The 17,575-nt window shown below is 42.0% G+C and overlaps 1 protein-coding gene across 4 annotated transcripts; it reads left to right on the top strand.

Moving 5' to 3' along the window:
• The first annotated feature begins 941 nt into the window (after window positions 1–941).
• pih1d1 (PIH1 domain containing 1) lies at window positions 942–17,467 on the top strand. 4 transcript variants are annotated; one of them, XM_021624445.3, is made up of 11 exons: window positions 942–1,283; window positions 3,027–3,115; window positions 7,846–7,906; window positions 9,316–9,504; window positions 15,364–15,425; window positions 15,515–15,596; window positions 15,775–15,871; window positions 16,081–16,113; window positions 16,244–16,322; window positions 17,101–17,244; window positions 17,368–17,467. In XM_021624445.3, the coding sequence occupies exons 2-11, from the start codon at window positions 3,035–3,037 to the stop codon at window positions 17,401–17,403; spliced, it is 864 nt and encodes a 287-aa protein (XP_021480120.1). In that variant the 5' UTR covers window positions 942–1,283; window positions 3,027–3,034; the 3' UTR covers window positions 17,404–17,467. The 4 variants fall into 4 exon arrangements, with proteins under 4 accessions (XP_021480120.1, XP_021480121.1, XP_090049146.1 ...); XM_021624446.3 differs by having other exon boundaries at window positions 995–1,283; window positions 3,032–3,115; XM_090193020.1 differs by lacking the exon at window positions 7,846–7,906 and having other exon boundaries at window positions 1,173–1,283.
• The last annotated feature ends 108 nt before the right edge of the window (window positions 17,468–17,575 follow it).

Here is a 17,575-nt window from a genome sequence, read left to right as displayed (position 1 = left end):
AACCGTGAAGCACGGGGGTGGCAGCATCATGTTGTGGGGGTGCTTTTCTGCAGGAGGGACTGGTGCACTTCACAAAAGAGATGGCATCATGAGGGAGGAAGATTGTGTGGATATATTGAAGCAACATCTCAAGACATCAGTCGGCAAGTTAAAGCTTGGTTGAAAATGGGTCTTCCAAATGGACAATGACCCCAAGCATACTTCCAAAGTTGTGGCAAAATGGCTTAAGAACAACAAAGTCAAGATATTGGAGTGGCCATCACAAAGCCCTGACCTCAATCCTATAGAGAATTTGTGGGCAGAACTGAAAAAGCGTGTGTGAGCAAGGAGGCCTACAAACCTGACTCAGTTACACCAGCTCTGTCAGGAGGAATGGGCCAAAATTCATCCAACTTATTGTAGGAAGCTCATGGAAGGCTTCCCAAAACATTTGTCCCAAGTTCAACAATTTAAAGGCAATGCTACCAAATTCTAATTGAGTGTATGTAAACTTCTGACCCACTGGGAATGTTATGAAAGAAATAAAAGCTGAAATAAATCATTATCTACTACTATTCTGACATTTCACATTCTTAAAATAAAGTGGTGATCCTAAGTGACCCAAAACAGGGAAGAATTTTTACTAAGATTAAAAGTCAGGAATTGTGAAAAACTGAGTTTGGCTAAGGTGTATGTAAACTTCTGACTTCAACTGTATATGGAATTTACAAAACATTAAGGGCCAGCTTCCCAGACATAGATTAAACCTAGTCCTAGACTAAAAAGCATTTTAATGGGGAATACTAGGCTTAATTTGTGTCCAGCCCTAAAACAATGTTATGTGAATGGGTGGGTAGTAGTTGCAGGATCTATATAGAGGGACAGAAGATTAATGGTGGGGCACGGCCAGTTGAATATGCCCTTAAATGTGATAGGAAAGCATCCAACAGGAAAGTGTAATTATTGCCAGGAAAGAGAGACCGTGGAGCATGTATTGCTACAGTGTGGGCAGTATCAGAGGGAAAGAGAGAGAGTCTGAAATCTAGTATGAGGGAGAAGGGGATACAGGAAATTAGTTTAGCCAATATTGAGGAGAACGTCATTAGATATATTCAACAATATTTTATATTTTTTTAAGAGCAACGGGGCTGACGGGTAGGATTTAGTTTGTCCCTGTCTCTGGCCCACACTCCAGTACAGTAGGTGGCGGTAATGCACCATAACGTTGGATGCCAACCGCCAATAAACCCCACCGAAGAAGAAGTTGTAGCTAGCTGGTGAAATCAAGCAGGACGTGAAATAAGGTACGTGTTATCCTAATTGAAAGCGAAATAACCCGAATGCATTTCTTAGTGTTCACCCACATGTGTATATGCTGACGTTTAAATACTTGTTGTTCGACAGCTATTACATAGCTAGCTAATGCTAGCTGGGCTAGCTAGCTAGCGTACATTGCTAACTTGTCCCTAGCAACGCTCTCCTGTGGTCCTCATTTATAACGGTTGCGTAAATGTTACAGTAATCTGCTCGCGCAATTTCTGAAAAGACTGTGCACGCACACAAATATTTGAGCAACAAGGCCCGAGTGGGTGTGGTATATGGCCAATATACCACTGCCAAGGAATGTTCATAACCACAACGCAACGCGGAGTGCCTGGACACAGCTCTTAGCCCAGGTATATTTGCAATGTACCACAAACCCCAGAGGTTCCTTATTGCTGTTATAAACTGGTTACCAACGTAATTAGAGCAGTTTTATAATACCTGTGGTATACCACGGCTGTCAGCCAATCAGCATTCAGGGCTCGAACCACCCAGTTTATAATGAGAACTTATAGACGTGATAGTGATGTTGTGTTTCCATAAGTGGCTGAATTGGTCTAATTCATGTATGGTAAAGCTTCAGACTCTTCCAATTCAAATGAACTCATGACAAAAACTTTTTGAGCTTAGGAGTCTAAGGTGACAAACCGCCCACCCGGTTTCGATTGGGTCATTTATAATTCAAAACAATGCATTCTGAATCATAAACTGGGTGGTTCGAGCCCTGAATGCTGATTGGCTAAAAGCTGTGCTATATCATACTGGGTATGACAAAACATGTATTTTTTCTTCTCTACAGTAATTACATTGGTAACCAGTTTATAACAGCAATAACGCACCTCAGGTGTTTGTGGTTTATTGCCAATGTGACCTTATTGCTTAATTATAAACGGAGTGGTTCGAGCTCTGAGTGCTGATTGGCTGAAAGCTGTGGTATATCAGACCGTATACCATAGGTATGACAAAACATTTGTAATTACGTCGGTAACCCGAGTGGCACAGCGGTCTAAGGCACTGCATCTCAGTGCAAGAGGCGTCACTACAGTCCCTGGTTCGATTACAGGCTGTATCACATCCGAACACAAGCCTAAGATCACCATTCGACAATGACAAGTGTTGGCTGGAGTGTTGTAAAGCTCGCCGCCATTGGACTCTGGAGCAGTGGAATCGCGTTACCTGGATTGATGAATCACGCTTCACCATCTGCCAGTCCGACGGACGACTCTGGGTTTGGCAGGTGCCAGGAGAACGCTACCTGCCCCAATGCATAGTGCGAACTGTAAAGTTTGGTGGAGGAGGAATAATGGTCTGGGGCTGTTTTTCATGGTTCGGGCTAGGTCCCTTAGTTCCAGTGAACGCTATATACAGGTTATATACAAGGAGTACCGGTTCTGGGTCAGTGTAATGGGGTACGAGGTAGTTGGGGATTGAGGTAATAAGTGCTTGTAGTTTTGGTAAGGTGATTAATTGAAGTACAATGTACATGTAGGTAGGGGGTGACGAGCAGAACGTCCGGGTAGCCGTTTAATTAACTTTTTTTGGGGGGGGGGGGCTGTTCAGGAGCCTTTTGGTCCCAGACTTGGCGTTCCAGTACTGCTTACAATGCGATAGCAGAGAGTACATATAATGCCATATCTTCTAGCATCAGTGTTTGGACCTAAGATGTAGCCTTTGGGATCTGGTGAAGATTCTTCCAGATTAATCTCTTGCTCTTTCTTTTGTAGAACAGAAGATGGAGGCAGATTCGTCTCTCCTGAGCTCGGAAATGGAACTGCAGCAGCAAGAGGAGCTCTACCAACAGCTTTTAATACAGGTTTGGATGATTGTGTTAAAATAAATTTGAAGTGTGCACTTTATTAAAGATGAACACCATTGACATCCAATTGCTGCCAAGTGGGCATACACATTGGGTATGCCCATTTGACTCTGGCCTACAGTGCCTTCAGAAAGTATTCTCACCCCTTGACTTTTTCCACATTTTGTTGTTACAAAATAGGACTAAAAATGTTTAATTGTAATTTTTTTTGTCAACGATCTACACAAAATACTCTGTCAAAGTGGAAGCAAATGTCAAACATTTACAGTGGGGCAAAAAAAGTATTTAGTCAGCCACCAATTGTGCAAGTTCTCCCACTTAAAAAGATGAGAGGACTGTAATTTTCATCATAGACTATGAGAGAGAAAAATCCAGAAAATCACATTGTAGGATTTTTAATGAATTTATTTGCAAATTATGGTGGAAAATAAGTATTTGGTCACCTACAAACAAGCAAGATTTCTGGCTCTCACAGACCTGTAACTTATTCTTTAAGAGGCTCCTATGTCCTCCACTCGTTACCTGTATTAATGGCACCTGTTTGAACTTGTTATCAGTGAAAAACACACCTGTCCACAATCTTAAACAGTCACACTCCAAACTCCACTAGGGCCAAGACCAAAGAGCTGTCAAAGGACACCAGAAACAAAATTGTAGACCTGCACCAGGCTGGGAAGTCTGAATCTGCAATAGGTAAGCAGCTTGGTTTGAAGAAACATTGGGAGCAATTATTAGGAAATGGAAGACATACAAGACCACTGATAATCTCCTTCGATCTGGGGCTCCATGCAAGATCTCACCCCGTGGGGTCAAAATGATCACAAGAACGGTGAGCAAAAATCCCAGAACCACATGGGGGGATCTAGTGAATGACCTGCAGAGAGCAGGGACCAAAGTAACAAAGCCTACCATCAGTAACACACTACGCCGCCAGGGACTCAAAACCTGCAGTGCCAGACGTGTCCCCCTGCTTAAGCCAGTACATGTCCAGGCCCGTCTGAAGTTTGCTAGAGAGCATTTGGATGATCCAGAAGAAGATTGGGAGAATGTCATATGGTCAGATAAAGCCAAAATATAACTTTTTGATAAAAACTCAACTCGTTGTGTTTGGAGGACAAAGAATGCTGAGTTGCATTCAAAGAACACCATACCTACTGTGAAGCATGGGGGTGGAAACATCATGCTTTGGGCCTGTTTTTCTGCAAAGGGACCAGGACGACTGATCCATGTAAAGGAAAGAATGAATGGGGCCATGTATCGTGAGATTTTGAGTGAAAACCTCCTTCCATCAGCAAGGGCATTGAAGATGAAACGTGGCTGGGTCTTTCAGCATGACAATGATCCCAAACACACCGCACGGGCAACGAAGGAGTGGCATCGTAAGAAGCATTTCAAGGTCCTGGAGTGGCCTAGCCAGTCTCCAGATCTCAACCCCATAGAAAATCTTTGGAGGGAGTTGAAAGTCCGTGTTGCCCAGCAACAGCCCCAAAACATCACTGCTCTAGAGGAGATCTGCATGGAGGAATGGGCCAAAATACCAGCAACAGTGTGTGGAAACCTTGTGAAGACCTACAGACAACGTTTGACCTCTGTCATTGCTAACAAAGGGTATATAACAAAGTATTGAGATAAACTTTTGTTATTGACCAAATACTTATTTTCCACCATAATTTGCAAATAAATTCATAAAAAATTCTACAATGTGATTTTCTGGATTTTTTCAAATCATTTTGTCTGTCATAGTTGAAGTGTACCTATGATGAACATTTACAGGCCTCTCTCATTTTTAAGTGGGAGAAATTGCACAATTGGTGGCTGGCTAAATACTTTTTTTGCCCCACTGTATTTAAAACATATATATATATATATTATATATAGTTGAAGTCGGAAGTTTATGTGCACGTATGTTGGCGTCATTAAAACTCGTTTTTCAACCACTCCACAAATTTCTTGTTAAATTAACAAACTATAGTTTTGGCAAGTCAGTTAGGACATCTACATTGTGCATGACACAAGTACTTTTTCCAACAATTGTTAACAGACAGATTATTTCACTTTCAATTCCAGTGGGTCAGAAGTTTACATACACTAAGTTGACTGTGCCTTTAAACAGCTTGGAAAATTCCAGGAAATTATATCATGGCTTTAGAAGCTTCTGATAGGCAAATTGACATAATTTGAGTCAATTGGAGGTGTACCTGTGGATGTATTTCAAGGCCTACCTTCAAACTCAGTGCCTCTTTGCTTGACATCATGGGAAAATCAAAAGAAATCAGCCAAGACCTCAGAAAACAAATTGTAGACCTCCACAAGTCTGGTTCATCCTTGGGAGCAATTTCCAAACGCCTGAAGGTACCACGTTTGTCTGTACAAACAATAGTACACAAGTATAAACGCCATGAGACCACGCAGCCGTCATACCGCTCAGGAAGGAGACCCGTTCTGTCTCCTAGAGATGAACGTACTTTGGTGCGAAAAGTGCAAATCAATCCCAGAACAACAGCAAAGGACCTTGTGAAAATGCTGGAGGAAACCGGTTCAAAAGTATCTATATCCACAGTAAAATGAGTCCTATATCGACATAACCTGAAAGGCTGTTCAGCAAGGTCACAAATGGGTCTTCCAAATGGACAATGACCACAAGCATACTTCCAAAGTTGTGCCAAAATGGCTTAATGACAACAAAGTCCTGACCTCAATCCTATAGAATATTTGTTGGTTAGAAATGAAAAAGCGTGTGCGAGCAAAGAAGTCTACAAACCTGACTCAGTTACTCCAGCTCTTTCAGGAGGAATTGGCCAAAATTCACCCAACTTATTGTGGAAAGCTTGTGGAAGGCTTCCCAAAATGTTTGACCCAAGTTGAACAATTTAAAGTCAATGCTACCAAATACTAATTGAGTGTGTGTAAACTTCTAACCCACTGGGAATGTGATTAAATAAATAAAAGCTGAAATAAATAATTCTCTCAACTATTATTCTGACATTTCATATTTTTTAAATAAAGTGGTGATCCTAACTGACCTAAGACAGGGAATTTTTACTATAATTAAATGTCAGAAATTGTGAAAAATGTAGTTTAAATGTATTTGGCTAAGGTGTATGTAAACGTCTGAGTTCAACTGTAAATATTCAACCCTCTGTGTCAATACACGTTTGAATCACCTTCAGCAGCGATTACAGCATTGAGTCTTTCTGGGTAAGTCTTTTAAGAGCGACGCACACCCTGATTGTACAATATTTGCACATTAGTCTGAAAAAATTCTTCAAGCTCTGTGAAGTTGGTTGTTGATCATTGCTAGACAGCCATTTACGTCTTTCCATAAATTTAACTAACCAGGCCACTCGGGAACATCCAATGTCATCTTGGTAAGCAACTCCAGTGTATATTTGTCCTTGTGGTTTTGGTTATTTTAATAAAATAAAAAAATAAAAAATTGTCCTGCTGAAAGGTGAATCCTGTTGCAAAGCAGACTGAAGGTTTTCCTCTAGGATTTAGCCTGTGCTTAGCTCTTTTCCGTTTCTTTTTATCGTAAAAAAAACCCCAATCTTCCTTGCCAATGACAAGCATACCCATAACACATTTTTATTCTGTACAGGCTTTCTTCTTTTCATTGTCATTTAGGTTAGTATTGTGGAGTAACTACAACGTTGTAGATCCATCCCCAGTTGTCTCCTATCACAGCCATTCAATTGTGTAACTGTTTTAAAGTCACCATTGACCTCATGGTGAAATCCCTGAGTGGTTTCCTTCCTCTCCGGCAACTGAGTTAGAAAGGATGCCTGTATCTTTGTAGTGACTGAGTGTAGTGATACACCATCCAAAGTGTAATTAATAACTTCACCATGCTCAAAGGAATATTCAATGTATTCTCTTTTTTTCTTGTTTTTACCCATCTCCCAATAGGTGCTCTTCTTTGCTAGGCTTTGGATTGAATCTCTATTTGAAATGCACTGCTCAACTGAGGGACCTTACAGATAATTGTGTGTGGGGTACAGAGATGAGGTAGTCATGTTAAACACTATTATTGCACTTATTTAGGCTTGCCATAACAAAGGGATTGAATACTTATTGACTCAAGACATTTTAGCTTTTGATTAATTAAAAATTTGGAAAAAGTCAAGGGATGTGAATACTTTCTGATGGCACTGTATATATTGCTATTTATGATGTTGTTTTGACAGCTTCTATCAAGATTATAACTTTGGCTTTGGCTCTCAATGAAGCTGGATATGAGGGCCTAGGTTAAATGCATTTGTGGCCATTTTAATTGTTCTTCAACCATGAGCGTAGTAAGGATGAAGATTTTGTAATTAAGCTGTAGCTCTTGAAATGAGAAAAACATAATTTTGTAGTTTTAGCATCATACACATATCCCTGGCACATAATCCTGGTCCCAATCCAATTTTCAGTTCAAAAGTCAACTGTGTGAACATCTATCCCTGCATGCATCTATCCATCCTCAACCTTAAGCCCTGATCAAACCTACAGTGTCATTGCGCAAAAAATGGTGCATCTGGATATGTGTGCAAGAAAATATTAATATTCCTCTTCTGATACCATTTCTGCCAAGCAATCTGCACGAATTTGATGCAAATCCAAAGTATGCACCTGACTGCAACTGCCTCTGCAACGCAAAGCTAAGAGCTGAGAATGTGCCTGGCATTGAATCAATTTCCTTCTCTCTTTTTCTCTCTCGCTCATCTTACTCTCTCTCTCTCTTTTAGACAATGGGAAAAATGCAAAGTGAAAATCCTCGTGATTCTAGAGTCATCCGGCCACAGCCTGGTCAGTCTCCCTTTGGCACGCACACACATACAGTGCCTTGCGAAAGTATTCGGCCCCCTTGAACTTTGCGACCTTTTGCCACATTTCAGGCTTCAAACATAAAGATATAAAACAGTTTTCAGTTATTTCCACAGATTCTCGATTAGATTTTGGTCTGGACTTTGACTTGGCCATTCTAACACCTGGATATGTTTATTTTTGAACCATTCCATTGTAGATTTTGCTTTATGTTTTGGATCATTGTCTTGTTGGAAGACAAATCTCCGTCCCAGTCTCAGGTCTTTTGCAGACTCCATCAGGTTTTCTTCCAGAATGGTCCTGTATTTGGCTCCATCCATCTTCCCATCAATTTTAACCATCTTCCCTGTCCCTGCTGAATAAAAGCAGGCCCAAACCATGATGCTGCCACCACCATGTTTGACAGTGGGGATGGTGTGTTCAGCTGTGTTGCTTTTACGCCAAACATAACGTTTTGCATTGTTGCCAAAAAGTTCAATTTTGGTTTCATCTGACCGAGCACCTTCTTCCACATGTTTGGTGTGTCTCCCAGGTGGCTTGTGGCAAACTTTAAACGACACTTTTTATGGATATCTTTAAGAAATGGCTTTCTTCTTGCCACTCTTCCATAAAGGCCAGATTTGTGCAATATACGACTGATTGTTGTCCTATGGACAGAGTCTCCCACCTCAGCTGTAGATCTCTGCAGTTCATCCAGAGTGATCATGGGCCTCTTGGCTGCATCTCTGATCAGTCTTCTCCTTGTATGAGCTGAAAGTTTAGAGGGACGGCCAGGTCTTGGTAGATTTGCAGTGGTCTGATACTCCTTCCATTTTAATATTATCCCTATCACAGTGCTCCTTGGGATGTTTAAAGCTTGGGAAATATTTTTGTATCCAAATCCGGCTTTAAACTTCTTCACAACAGTATCTCGGACCTGCCTGGTGTGTTCCTTGTTCTTCATGATGCTCTCTGCGCTTTTGACGGACCTCTGAGACTATCACAGTGCAGGTGCATTTATACGGAGACTTGATTACACACAGGTGGATTGTATTTATCATCATTAGTCATTTAGGTCAACATTGGATCATTCAGAGATCCTCACTGAACTTCTGGAGAGAGTTTGCTGCACTGAAAGTAAAGGGGCTGAATAATTTTGCACACCCAATTTTTCAGTTTTTGATTTATTAAAAAAGTTTGAAATATCCAATAAATGTCGTTCCACTTCATGATTGTGTCCCACTTGTTGTTGATTCTTCACAAAAAAATACAGTTTTATATCTTTATGTTTGAAGCCTGAAATGTGGCAAAAGGTCGCAAAGTTCAAGTGGGCCGAATACTTTCGCAAGGCACTGTACACACATACACACACACACGCATAAACAACAGCTGTGTGTTTGTTGAATCCGTAGGTCTGTGTGTGAAGACTTTCACCCTGCCTGATAAACGGAAGGTATTTGTCAACATCTGCCAGTCTGCTGCCGTCCCGCCCCCGCCCCCCCTCTCCAGGGAGGCACTAGTGGAGCTCCTAGAATCAGAAGACCCCACAGGATACAGAGTGCCCATGAGCATCGGAGAGGCCCACACAGAGGTGGACAACAGTGAGTGAATGGCTACTTTCTGAGGATGTCTTGACTTGACAGTTAATGCAGTTTTTCTATTCTGATCATGGAGTGCATCTACACCTACATTTACAGTACATTTGTCTACCTGGTCCACATTGTGTCTGGATTCACTTTTCCCGTGCTATGTTCAAATGCCAGTATGCATTCTGCAAACGATGGAATAGGCAAAAATCGCTAATAACACAACAATTTTGATAGCATTAGCTAATGGAGCTAGCCAGCTAACCTCTGTAGCTAGCCTGCTAGCTAGCAAAGCTAAAGGGATTGCAAAAGGGATAGCATAACTGTAGCCAGAGACGGTGGTGGAAGTAGGGGTGCGGGGGGTGCAGATATTTCTGTAAATCTCTTGGATTTAAGAATGGACTGGTGTGAGGAATATGGTGGAAACCATCTCCAGCCATGCTTACTTTTCAAAGCAAGAGAGGGAGGGAAGGAGTGCACACTTCTGGCGAACAGTAGAGAATTGGAACGCAGCCATGTATCCCAATATTCCTCTCCTTGTTTGATACTCTTCTTCAACCCGCTTCACTTATCCCTGAAGTGTGTACTTGTACCGGAGCAGTTCTTGTAAACCATTCGTTTTTTCACCCCCCCCCCCCAAACCTTTACCCTAAATCGGGGGTGTTCAGTCGGCTACACTTTGTACAGTATAGCAAAATAAATGCTGCGGTAGCTGTTTTCAAAGTTTTTCTGTCATTTTGTTTCATAGTTGGTAGATAATCACACAAGAACTAAGAATCCTACAATATATCCCACTGCAGCAACACACTACCTGGCAGGGGAGCTGTGTGCACTGTGATTGAGGTGCTGAAGATACATTTTTAGAAGCGCTGTGCACAGGCATAAAAGTTGGCCTAATTTACTTGAAAGTCTACTAAAGTGAGACTTTGTCCAATAATACACTGCTCCAAAAAATAAAGGGAACACTTAAACAACACAATGTAACTCCAAGTCAATCACACTTCTTTGAAATCAAACTGTCCACTTAGGAAGCAACACTGATTGACAATAAATTTCACATGCTGTTGTGCAAATGGAATAGACAACAGGTGGAAATTATAGGCAATTAGCAAGACACCCCCAATAAAGGAGTGGTTCTGCAGGTGGTGACAACAGACCACTTCTCAGTTCCTATGCTTCCTGGCTGATGTTTTGATCACTTTTGAATGCTGGCGGTGCTTTCACTTTAGTGGTAGCATGAGACGGAGTCTACAACCCACACAAGTGGCTCAGGTAGTGCAGCTCATCCAGGATGGCACATCAATGCGAGCTGTGGCAAGAAGGTTTGCTGTGTCTGTCAGCGTAGTGTCCAGAGCATGGAGGCGCTACCAGGAGACAGGCCAGTACATCAGGAGACGTGGAGGAGGTCTTAGGAGGGCAACAACCCAGCAGCAGGAGCGCTACCTCCGCCTTTGTTTAAGGAGGAGCAGGAGGAGCACTGCCAGAGCCCTGCAAAATGACCTCCAGCAGGCCACAAATGTGCATGTGTCTGCTCAACCGGTCAGAAACAGACTCCATGAGGGTGGTATGAGGGCCCAACGTCCACAGGACGTTTGCCATTTGCCAAAGAACACCAAGATTGGCAAATTCGCCACTGGCGCCCTGTGTTCTTCACAGATGAAGGCAGGTTCACACTGAGCATATGTGACAGACGTGACAGAGTCTGGAGACGCCGTGGAGAACGTTCTGCTGCCTGCAACATCCTCCAGCATGACCGGTTTGGCGGTGGGTCAGTCATGGTGTGGGGTGGCATTTCTTTGGGGGGCCGCACAGCCCTCCATGTGCTCGCCAGAGGTAGCCTGACTGCCATTAGGTACCGAGATGAGATCCTCAGACCCCTTGTGAGACCATATGCTGGTGCGGTTGGCCCTGGGTTCCTCCTAATGCAAGACAATGCTAGACCTCATGTGGCTGGAGTGTGTCAGCAGTTCCTGCAAGAGGAAGGCATTGATGCTATGGACTGGCCCACCCGTTCCCATCACCTGAATCCAATTGAGCACATCTGGGACATCATGTCTCGCTCCATCCACCACAGACTGTCCAGGAGTTGGCGGATGCTTTATTCCAGGTCTGGGAGGAGATCCCTCAGGAGACCATCCGCCACCTCATCAGGAGCATGCCCAGGCGTTGTAGGGAGGTCATACAGGCACGTGGAGGCCACACACACTACTGAGCCTTTTGACTTGTTTTAAGGACATTACATCAAAGTTGGATCAGCCTGTAGTTTTCCACTTTAATTTTGAGTGTGACTCCAAATCCAGACCTCCATGGGTTGATAAATTTGATTTCCATTGATCATTTTTGTGTGATTTTGTTGTCAGCACATTCAACTATGTAAAGAAAAAAGTATTTAATAAGAATATTTCCTTAATTCAGCTCTAGGATGTGTTATTTTAGTGTTCCCTTTATTTTTTTGAGCAGTGTACATTACTTAGGTTGTTTTCCAAGTTATGAATTTACTTAAACTGTTACTAGTCAGAATCTCACAGGCATACTTTCACTGATGACTCGATTGCCCCTCATTGCCACGGTAACCTTCTGCCCTTAAAAGGGCAGCTGAAATTGTTTGCCTCATCGGGTCACAAAAATTTTAATAAATTGAGCAATATACCACTTTTAACTAGTAACACATTTATTGTTTTAGAAACGTTACAAAACATGTACTTTTTTTTATGTCAAATATTTTGGCTAGTAAAAAATCTGTGGCCGGTGGACCAAAAAGTTAGTTTCAGGCTCTGAACTGAGTTATTGCGGATCAAAGGCTGTGCGTGATTTCATGGTGCACGTAAGAACTTTTGCATGTAAATTATCATGTACCTAATAAAAAATCCAAGTTAAATCGGTTTCCATCGCGTTTTCAACTCTACTGATGGTTTTGTCACAAAAACTGTTGCGTTATATACACCGTTATGCCCATTCTGGTCCTTCCATGAGTAGTCAACCTACATGATGAGATCATTATGGATAAGAGTGAGACATTTTTTTGTCAAATGGCAGCCAAGCATCAATCATCATGTCACCAGAGTAAGACCTCTCTATATTTATTATAACCTATTTAATGTGTAGCATAATAAACTGCATGTTTTCCTGAGTCGTAGTGGGAGGACCACACAACATATCATCACGTTACTTCCAAGCATCAAGCAACAATTAGGCCTACTATCATAGGTCCTACTGGTCTTTTGGTATGTCAAAATGGCCTAGGCGTGTCTCTCCATTTGCGCTCTCCAAACTCCCACCAGTGGAGAGCGCTTGTTCTCTTGTTGAAATGTTCGGTGGTGGAAAAAGTACCCGTTTGTTATACATATTCAAACCCCTTGACTTATTCCACATTTTCTTGTGATACATCCTGAATTCAAAATGGATTAAATAGATGTATCTCACCCATCTACACATAATACCCCATAATGACAAAGTGAAAGCATGTTTTTCTTTGTTGCTAATTTATTGAAAAGGAAATGTGAAAATATCTAATTTACATTAATATTCACACCCTTTTGCTATTATACTCCAAATTGAGCTCCGGTGCAAACCATTTCCTTTGATCGTCCTTGATATCACTACAACTTGATTGGAGTCCGCTTGTGGCCAATTCAATTGTTTGGACATGATTTATAAAAATACTAAAGTCTATATAAGGTCCCACAGTTGACAGTGCATGTCAGAACAGAAACTATACTATGAAGTTCAAGGAACTGTCTGGAGAGCACTGAGAGAGATTTGTGATGAGGCATATATCTGGGGAATGGTATAAAACTATTTATAGTTTTATACCATTCCAGTGGGAAATTGAAAAACAGTGGGAAATTGAAAAAATATGGAACTACCTATAGCTGGCCGTATGACCAAACTGAGCAACCGGGCAAGAAGGATCTTGGTCAGGGAGGTGAACAAGAACCCAATGACCACTCCTACAGAGCTACAGAGTTCCTTGGCTGAGATGGGAGAACCTGCCAAAAGGGCAGCAGTCTCTACAGCACTTCACCAATTTGGCATTTTTGGGAGAGTGACCAGACAGAAGCCACTCCAGAGAAAAAGGCACGTGACAGCACGCCTGGAGTTTGCAAAAAGGCACATGAAAGACTCAGAGCGTAAGGCATAAGATTGTGGTCGGATGAGACAAATTGAACATTTTGTCTTGAATGCACAGCTCATCACCCGTCTAACACCATCCCTACCGTGAAGCATGGTGGTGGCAGCATCATTCTATGGGATGCTTTTCAGCGGCAGGGACTGGGAGACTGGTAAGGATAGAGGGAACAATGAATGGAGCCAAATACAGGCAAATCCTTGATGGGGACTTGCTTCATAGTGCAAACAACCTTTGACTGGGGCCTACACACAATGCCATATAATGTCAAAGTAGAATTATGTTCTTACAAATTAATTAAAAATGGAAAGCTGAAATATATTGAGTCAATAAGTATTCAACACCTTTGTTAAGGCATTCCTAAATAAGTTCAGTAGTAAAAATGTCCTTAACAAGTCACATAATAAGTTACATGGACTCACACTGCGTGCAATAGTGTTTAACATGATTTTTTGAATGACTGCCTCATCTCTGTACCACACACAGAATTATATGTAAGGTTCCCAATGGTAACTTTTTTTTAAACAGTTAGAGTTTATTGGCGGTGATGGGGGAAAACTGAGGATGGATCAACAACATCATAGTTATTCCACAATAACAATCTAAATGACAGTGAACAGAAGGAAGCCTGTACAGAATAAAAATATTCCAAAACATGCATCCTGTTTGCAATAATGCACTAATGTGAAACTGGAAAAAAATGTAGCAAAGAAATGTACTTTATATCCTGAATGCAAAGTGTTATGTTGGGGCAAATCCAACAAAACACATCAATGAGTACCACTCTTCATATTTTCAAGCATGGTGGTGGCTGCATCATGTTATGGGTATGCTTGTCATCGGCAAGGAATTGGGTTGTTTTTGGCCTAATTAACGTTTTGAATTAAATCGTCTTGAAAATCTATAGCAAGACTTGAAAATGACTGTCTAGCAATGATCAACAACCAATTTAACAAAGCTTGAAGAATTTAAAAAATAATAATATTGTATTGCAAATATTGTATAATCCAGGTGTGCAAAGCTCTTAGCGACAGAAAGACTCAAAGCTGTAATCGCTGCCAAAGGTGATTGATTGTAACATGTATTGACTTGGGGGTTGACTACTTATGTAATCAAGATAGATATATATCTATTTTTGTGTGTGTACATCGTTGACAAAAATTACAGTTAAATCCATTTTAATCCCACCTTGTAACACAACAAAATGTAGAAAAAGGCAAGGGGTGTGAATCATTTCTGAAGGCACTGTACCTGTTTGAGCTCCTGTCAGACAGATTCGATTTGGTTTCTCAAGGGGAGGCTGTGCAGTCTTGCCCTCTACCTGTGTCCGTTCAGATAGGACAGGTCACACCCTGATACAGAAGCAATCTTTTTTGACCGTGTATATTTGGTCAATCGAGTTGTATATTTTGTATGATATGGCGTTTTTACCATTGGATCACCAAGACCTGTAAATAATATACACTCTGAGCACGTCAACCTGTCTTCTGCTGATTTCATTCCCCTACCAACGCTCCAAGGTCCCTATTTTACAATTACATAGGCTAATCAAAGATTTTCAGTCATTGCATGTATAGATCATTTATTTGCTTGACTGACTTGTGACTTGACTAACTCATAGAATGCATGACTTGGGCTTGACTCGAGAGATTACATGTTCTACTTGGGACTCGACTTGAGACTCGGATCTCAAGACTTGCTTGTGACTCGAGAAATAGTGACTTGGTTCTGTCCTGTGCCCACAGACTCCCAAGGCTGCACAGCCTACGACGTGGTCATCAGTGAAGCGTTCTTCCAGAAATGCCAGGTGTGTGTGTGTGTGTGTGTGTGTGTGTGTGTGTGTGTGTGTGTTTGTTTGCAGGGGTGTGTGTGTAACTTCTGTCTGTGTGTTTGTAGAAGGATCCTCTATTCCAGCAGTTTCTGATCGCTGTGTCATTGGAGGGGCTGGAGAACAAATACAACCTGGAGCTCAGCCGAGGTATGTATGCCTGTATCTTCAGTGTGCGTGTAAGATTCAATATGGATTTGTTTTTTTGTTTTGTGTGTGTGAGTGAGTGAGCATTAATCAGACCCATGGTCTGTGTGTTCTACTCCAGATGAGGTAATATCCATCTGTTTCACCTTACATCCTGTGTTTTTCTCTCTTTCCCTCCCAGACTGGAAGGTTCTGAAGAACAGGAAGTTTCTGGGCTCTGTGAACGAACAAAATATCCGCACTAAGAGCAAACCTGTGATTCAGGAAATAGAACCCAAGTATGTTTTTGCTTGCTCTTTCTTTCTTTCTTTCTCTTTCTTTTTTTGTACTCTCACACACCACACAACTCACATCTGTTATCATTAATTCACCACTAGAGGATGGTGCAAAGTTAACTACAGTCTGTATGTGGAGGAGTTCAATCTCCTCTCTCTCTCTTTCTCTCTTTCTTTCTTTCTTTCTTTCTTTCTTTTCCCCCCACACACAGGGATACTCGCACAGCGCCAGAACCAGCCAAACGGTAGGTCTGTCTGAGTTGTCCGCTGTGGATTTGATTGTCACATACCAAACTGGACCATATGAATTTTCTCACTCTCTTGCGCTAACCCACCTCTCTCTCCCTCTCGTCTCTTCTTTCCATCCATCTCCAGGCCAGAGTTCTGTCTGCTGGTGGAGCCCCCTGTAGGTGATCCAGAGTTTCTGATAGCAGAGATACAGCTGCCTGGAGTGGTGAGAGACAAGCCCAGTCCTAAACACATCTCTCTCTCCCTATACTCTGTGTTTAACTTCTTCCCCTATAGCAGGGGTGTCAGTCATTTGGCCCCAGGGGCTGCATTCGGAGGGCCGCACTAAAAATCGGTTATTTCTTCAGTCAAAACTTGCAACGAATAGTCTTCTATCCATTGTTTTTTGGGAGTTTTCAATGCTCTCTGACTATTTAGTGATTTATTAGCGAGCTGGACACAGTCGAGAAACTGTATGAATGTAGGTCCATTATTTAGTCATTTTAAAGTATATTGAGTTTGTTTTTTATTTAACCCGGGGGCTGGATTATACCCCCTCGCAAGCCATATTTTATCATGATAATTTATACAGTTTCGACACCCCCTGCCCTATAGACTAGGTCCTAAACCCATTCCTTCACCACTTATACTCAAACGGTTTCCTCACCCGTAGATCTATAATCTATATACTATTGTAAACCCTTCATCTTAATTTCATATTCTCAACGTGTTAAACCGCTTCCTCACTCCCTCCCTATACTCTATGCCAGTGTTCTTCTTAGCTGGTCCTGGGGACCCACCGGATGTGCTGGGTTTTGTTCCAGCCCTGCACGAACACACCTTTTTAAAAGAATTATCCAATCAACATACGTGGCAGTGATTTTAATAGGACCCATAGTTATTTTTTTTACTGGTCAACTTTGGGTGCTTATTATGACATTAATATGTAAGCCAGCAACGTTTCCCTTGTCCTCTCTCCTTCACTCCCTCCCTTCTCTTTCCAGGCCTCCTCTCTCTCCCTCGTTCTGGACCTTGGGGAGGACAGGCTTGTCCTGAATGCCCGGCCCTCCCTCTTTCATCTGGACTGTTTCATTCCCTTCTTCATTGACCAGGAGAGCAGCGTAGCACAGTACAACACCAACACACAGGTACACACACACACACACACATTCTAAAACACAGTACAACTATTCACTGACACACGGTGTCTGATATTGACACTCTTTGTTCTCCTCTCTCGCTCTCTCCGCCTCTCCTTTCTCTCTCCACAGATTCTCACGGTGACAATGCCAGTGGTGTCTTCATGAAGAAGCTGAATGTCAGATATCTGTCCGTCTTTGTTGTATATCAAAATAAAACTGTTATTTTTAATCACCGTCTGTGAGCGCTTATGTTCACATCACTTCAGTTCGTCTTTGATAAATGAAGAGTTATCACACGAAACATTAGCCATGCATTCTCATTATCACACCAGTCATA

This window comes from Oncorhynchus mykiss, chromosome 12 (genome assembly GCF_057628025.1).
Source record: "Oncorhynchus mykiss isolate SJ-2025 chromosome 12, ASM5762802v1, whole genome shotgun sequence".
Taxonomy (NCBI): domain Eukaryota; kingdom Metazoa; phylum Chordata; class Actinopteri; order Salmoniformes; family Salmonidae; genus Oncorhynchus; species Oncorhynchus mykiss.
The sequence above is the reverse complement of the archived record's forward strand: the minus strand, read 5'-3'. Positions and strand labels throughout refer to the sequence as shown.